General features: G+C 34.7%; 1 protein-coding gene across 2 annotated transcripts; it reads left to right on the top strand.

Moving 5' to 3' along the window:
• The first annotated feature begins 1,475 nt into the window (after positions 1 to 1,475).
• Positions 1,476 to 5,903, top strand: LOC102659870 (uncharacterized). 2 transcript variants are annotated; one of them, XR_003264563.2, is made up of 6 exons: positions 1,476 to 3,092; positions 3,729 to 3,816; positions 3,910 to 4,008; positions 4,193 to 4,268; positions 4,856 to 5,079; positions 5,235 to 5,903. XR_003264563.2 is itself a non-coding variant. In XM_041008962.1 (5 exons), exons 1-5 carry the CDS (start codon positions 2,961 to 2,963, stop codon positions 4,875 to 4,877), a joined length of 417 nt encoding a protein of 138 aa, XP_040864896.1. In that variant the 5' UTR covers positions 1,476 to 2,960; the 3' UTR covers positions 4,878 to 5,903. The 2 variants fall into 2 exon arrangements, 1 of the variants encoding a protein (XP_040864896.1); XM_041008962.1 differs by having other exon boundaries at positions 4,856 to 5,903.
• Positions 5,904 to 6,283: the final 380 nt, after the last annotated feature.

Here is a 6,283-nt window from a genome sequence, read left to right as displayed (position 1 = left end):
GATGTCAGGACATCGTGTCCGACATCGTGGATCCTGCAGCTTCACTTCTGCACTTGACTTTTATCTTGCATTGTACAGCAACTCCAGTATTCTCGGGCAGGATGTCAGGACATTGTATCCGACATCGTGGATCCTGCAACTTCAATTCTGCACTTGACTTTTATCTTGCATTGTACAGCAACTCCAGTATTCTCGGGCAGGATGTCAGGACATTGTATCCGACATCGTCCAGCTTTCCTTCATTGTCTAAGTGCTTATGTTTTAACAAAATCTTAGCCAATCTTTTTAAAGCTCAGTAGAGCTAAACACTAACAGGGCTCATTTAGCTAATTTGATGTTTTTAATCTAATTTCAGGAATTAATGAAACATTGGGCTTAATCCGGATTTTGGTTGTGGACTTGAAGAGGGCAAATAAAGCAGCGCTTACCTTAGTTAATTTCTAATTAGGAAATTTCGCAATTTTATTTTATGTTGTTCAGTGTTTATTTCGTTTTGGGCCAGAGTATTGTAATAGGGTCCAGTGACTTTGAGTGACTCTTTTTAAATAGCTGCCTTGGGATTCGTGCAAGGCATTCTGTTATGCTATTTTCATTATTCAGAGCTTAGGTTTTAGGTTTTCACGTTTTTCTGTTCCCTTGTTACAATTTTCGTTCTTAATGCAAATTTCCATTTTCTGCTTCTAATTACGAGTTCATTCTTGCTTCTTCTTCTACTTTCATTTACGTTTCTGTTCATTTACGTTTCTGTTTCATGTTTCATTTGCGTTTTTTGTTTGAATCCATGGAAGGCTAGATTTTCTGGTGTTGTTTCCTTTTGAGGACGAAGCCCAACTCTCTTTGAGGTTTTGCTTGTAATGTGGTTTCCTGGCAGTTTTCCCTTCACCAGTTATCCCGATTTCGTGAATATTAATCAGTGCACGCTTCGTGTTCGATTAATTGCCTCTGAGCCTAACTTGCGTTCATGCTTAATGGACGAAGGGCTAACTGGTGTATGTGGTGCCTAATCACGTATTGAAAACCCTAAGTTGATTTTCGCTTAGTAAATTGAAATAGGGTTGGATTAAGTGGTTGACTGTTAGGGATGAATTCTCCATAACCCAGGATAAGAGAATGGCTTCTGAATCAGAGGAAACAACCCGTTTTTAATATTAGTAGTTTCGTATTCCAGTTTACTTGTTCTGCTCTTTAATTACCAAACAACCAACCCCCCCCCCCCCCATCGTTACTGTTACTGCAAGTATATTATGAACATTTGGTTTGTCACTGCTCGTTGGGAAACGACCTAGGATCACTTCCTAGTTACTGCATTTTCATGTTTATTTGATTCGGGTACGGCCTCGATCAACAAGTCAATAAAAAGTGCCTACTCAAGACATGATAGTGGGTGGACGACACAAATTTTTGTGCATGTGTTCTGCATCCAACTCATTGCACATAATTACATGAGGAGGTTCAAGAACAATGCCATAAAAAAACTAATTATCAATATGGGTGAGTGCCAAACTTCTTTCTCTTCATATTAAATATGACTTCATTTTGTATTGTTCACAATATTGAAATTGTATGTTTATAACTACTCAACATATGCAAGGACAAAGCCTATGTTCAGTCACTACTATGACATTCTAAGGGAGAAAGTAGATGGTCATCGAGCAATTAATTGGCTCAGAGAAATTATGCAAAGAAAATGGACTTTCGCATGAGATGGTGGCCAACGATGGGGACGCATGACCACCAATCTTACTAGGTCGATTAATTCGGTACTCAAGAAATTAAGAAATATGCCAATAAGTTCGCTAGTAAAATTAAGATATCTAAGGTGTAATGTATTGTTCAACAAAAGAGGGAGAGAATTTGCAGTAATGCTTGTATTTGGCCAGGTTTATACGTAAGTACCAAACAAGGCCATCAAAGACACACAGGGAAAGGCAAACACTCAGATGATTCTTGAGTTTGATCAATGCAACACACAGTTCTTGATCCACACTACTGCAAAATTGATATTTTACGATGCGTTTTCAACGTCGGTGGTGCAGAAAACGTCTTTGTTTACAAGGCAATGGCACTTTAGTAAATATAACTTGTATTTCAACAACGTTTTTGTTAAAAATGATGTCGAATTAGCTTTACAAAAATGGGTCAATAGGCACGTCGTTGTATTCTATTATTCAAAGACGATCGTTATAAACACCATCTTTGAAATTGAAGCAATTTAATTAATTTCTTTTTCCCTCACGAAGTCGTATACCCTAGCCCTCGTCTGAGTTGCTTCCTTTCTCCCTCTTCGTCTTAGTCGATTGTCTCCATAGGCTTTCCAGCACCTCTATGGTGTTATTTTCATTTTGTACTACCCTTTCTCCCTCTTCGTCATAGTCGATCGTCGTGAAGGCTTTCCAGCACCTCTGTGGTTCTCGCGCGTGGTTGACTACCATCTTCGCTCCTCGTCTTCGATCAAGGTTTGTTCCTCGTCCTCGATCAAGTTCCGTTCCTATTTTATGTTTTTTTTTCTTTCTTTCGTTTGTAGTCTCATGTTTTAACTGAAATTGTTGATTTATTCCATGTTTTGTGAATTTAGTCATGGTGAACCCTACTCGTAGTATCCTGTGAGCGTTCCTATTTGGTTTGTCTCCTCTTCTTCAATTTGTCAACATCACAGTAAGCCAATGGTTTGATTTTGCATTTTAATCTCTTCTTCGATTTGTCTCACCTCGTCGTCATTAGGTCACTACTTACTATGGAGGCCATGTAAGTAGTTCTTTCTCTCTACTCAATTGCGACATTCATATGGATATTATTCATTCCGCAACATACCTTTTGTTTATTAATTATAACTTTTAGAAGCTGTTGTACTCAGCATTGGGTAAAATGGTCATTCATTTTCTTTCAGTAAGATATTCATTTTGCAAATTAAAGTGGTTCACGAACATTACCTGAGGCTCTCCTTTGGTGCTCTTGAAAACATGGGAAAACATAGCACACAATTCTCTGCCCTCAACTACATCGACCTTGCACTTGATTTGGATGCTATTTTTTTTATCGGCCAGAAATGCTTGGAGAGCCCATTGCAACTCTGTGTTTGCTGCTCTATGAAGGTATTGAATCTATAGCCTTTATACTTGGTATAGATACAGAATTTTCTCAATAACCTCACATATCATGTACTGAATTCAACATACCACATCTAGGGTTCTCTTTAAAATTTTCCATATTTGCATGTTCATGTTGAATCGTATTTGTTTCTAGTGTTATATATCCAGGCTATTTCCAAGTCAGGCCTCAAAAATTGTATCGATGATTTGTTGTTTGTCTTGAGAATGATGTTGGATCAGATCATTCATGTTATGGAAAAGTGAAATTGGATGAGTTACTTGTATTTAATTTAAGAGAACAAAATGAATATATACATTTATTAAAAAGCTTGGACGAGCTAAATATACCTTTTGATGCTAAATTCTTTCTTCTCTAGGATGGAGCTCTGATGGCTTTGTTTAGAGTGCTTTTAATTGCCAATGATAAGTGTTAGTTCTTATTATTGTTAGTAATGCATGGCTTGTATTGTACAATTCTCCTATAATTAAATAATAATGTCGAAATATCTTGTACAAGAAGCTTCTAAGAAAATTTAAAATTTGTTTCAAAGAATAGACTAGATTGTTATCCTAAACCAGAATAGAGTTTTTTTAATAAGCCAATAAATATTATAAAACAAAGTGAAAGCAATGTTGCAGGTGAATGCAGACCTTGACATGGAACTAAATCCCCAAGCACAACCATGGCCATATCAACCGAAGAGCCTTAATAGAATGTTTAGAAATGGTAATCCTCACAACATTTGCAAATTGCAAGGACACATATCACTAGCAGTTTCCTCTTCCCATGCTAAATTTAATTAAGAGCATGTTGTTCCAGTTTTGCTTATTTTCATCCTCTGGTGTGCTCGGCATAGGAGATTATGTGACTACGGAAGGAAGGGTAGTAGTACGAGATCATGTATCTATCATATCAAAGGTATGTAATTGTTTCCTGATCTTACAAGTTAACCTCTCTGGAATTCTTTGCTTTCTAAACTAAATATTGATCAGTCAACACTACTTGACTACTATATATTTGGTTGCTGCTGTAATATTTTTATTTTTGAGAAATTAGGAACTTGGGGTTTAGGAGAAAATATCTGATTACACAGCTTTTGCAGGTTTGGCTTGCTGCAACAAGTTGTGTAACCAAGGATATCAAAGAGCTTGGGGTTTAGGAGAAAATATCTGGTTCAGGTTTGTTGTGAACTTAGTCTTATGATGCTTGCATAAAACAACAATCCGGTGATCTTTTATTCACATACATTTAAGAAAGCATTCTCTTTTTTATTATAGTAGTAGTTCCATTTTCATTTTTCTTGTAGCATTGATTTTTTATTTATTGTTCTGGAATGCTTAGTTTGTGAGAAAATGTCCTGTTGCGAAGAAGCACAAAAGGGTGCTTTAATGACTGCCCTTGTCTTTTGATAATATACTATAAATATATAACTTAGAAAGGCAAATATTGTTGTTGATAAATTATTCTGCATTCAGGATTAAATTTAAAGAGAAAAATGATCATTATATACCACAAATATTATTTTTGTTACATCCAGCTATACTCATTCCTTATAATTTTAAATTTATTTAGATCTTTCTTGATTTCTTCATCTCTTTTTTTAATTTAAATTAATTTAAATAAGATGCCTTATACTTTAATTCATTTTATATTTCCTAAATGCCATTGTGATGACAATTTTCTCGTAGGTAGCCCAAGACACATTCTCTTAGGATCATGTAGTTTTAACTAAATTTCATGTATTTTTAACCAAACTTCTCTTCAGGACTAATGTCATCAAGGCCTGAAATTGGAAACAAGAGCAACACACAGAACAATGCAGAAAATAAAGGGTTTGCTGAAAGCCACGACAATGAATTTATCCCTGCAAGTTTCCCCGTTGGTCCATGGGATGATTTTGCAATCATGTCTGACAATATAACAGGTCTGAAAAGATTTAGAGATGAAGATGTGAAACCATTTTCTGGTTTAAATTCACCTAAAAGTCAGGTAGAGTACCACTGGACCAAGGTAATATATTTGGTGTGTAATTTTGAACTGCAATGTCAGTGACATGCTTTTGTTGCATTGTTCAGAATGAAACTGGAGGCCAAAAACCTTCTTCTTCTACTTTAATAGTTATCTTTGTGTCAACTTCCCTTCAGGTTAGAAGAACAGAACTAAAATTAGTGAGCGAATGAGGAAGTTGGTCCTAGTGTAGGTATTGAGGCTAGTGATCATATCTGGGCTTCAAGGTACTTCCTCGAGGTAATTCATTTTGCCTACTTGATACATTGTTATTAGGTGTGTATGCTTACATGAGAATTGCTCCATTTGCTTGTAGTTATCAACAGACATTTATTGCCCATACATGTTCTTCTAACTCTTTCCTCTTATTTTAGAGGTGGATAAGTCAAAGGCCAAAGAGAATAGACCCTGAATTTTTTTCTTTTTTTTTTCTTTCATCTATTTTTATACAATTCTTTAGTGCCTCTAAATTTTTTAGATCATCAAAAGTAATTTAGCATTCTGAAGTTTAAAGGTTCTTGACATTGCTTGTAACTGAATTGTTGATGGTCTCGTGTAAACAAAACATTGTGCTTGTTCTCTTGTCCCTTATCCAATTTTGTATCTTCTAATTAAGTATATTGCATTTTGGTATGGCCTGGCAGAGAATTACTGAGCAAGCTGGTGTTGTGCTCTCTCTTGATCCAAAACCAATAGAAGTACATACTGCAATGCTTTAATTAACAGTATTGCCTATCTTATGTAATTATACTAATTGTTTTGGTTAAACATAGGGTGACTGGAATCGAGCAGGGTGCCACACCAATTATAGGTTTTTGCCCATGTTTCTTCCGGATGAGTATTGGTTTTGTTTCTTCGAGATTTTTTACCCTTACATACATAACTATAGTTATTGATTATTATTTTCATAAAAATTATCATTGATAGTTGACAATATCATTTTCAAATTATTACTCATTCTTAGGTTTGACTAAATTTAATATTTTATAATTATATTTTTTTATTATTAGTAATATACATAATTTTTATTACTCATTGTTAGCTTATACTAAATTTAATATTATATAATTATATTTTTTTATTATTAGTAATATACATAATTTTTATTACTCAATGTTAGCTTTTAGTTCATTTACTATTAATTAATTATATTTATTGATTATTAGTAATATAGATAATTTTTATT

The sequence above is a fragment of the Glycine max genome, chromosome 14, assembly GCF_000004515.6.
Source record: "Glycine max cultivar Williams 82 chromosome 14, Glycine_max_v4.0, whole genome shotgun sequence".
NCBI classification, from domain to species: Eukaryota; Viridiplantae; Streptophyta; class Magnoliopsida; order Fabales; family Fabaceae; genus Glycine; species Glycine max.
This window is presented reverse-complemented; position numbering and strand designations above follow the sequence as displayed.

What these genes read in the sequence shown, in the direction of transcription:
- LOC102659870 (XM_041008962.1), top strand. Translation starts at nt 2,961, where the DNA reads ATGGGAAAACATAGCACACAATTCTCTGCCCTCAACTACATCGACCTT. An exon ending in GTGTTTGCTGCTCTATGAAG is followed by an intron (nt 3,093 to 3,728) that starts GTATTGAATCTA and finishes GCAATGTTGCAG; the next exon opens with GTGAATGCAGACCTTGACAT. An exon ending in ATGTATCTATCATATCAAAG is followed by an intron (nt 4,009 to 4,192) that starts GTATGTAATTGT and finishes CAGCTTTTGCAG; the next exon opens with GTTTGGCTTGCTGCAACAAG.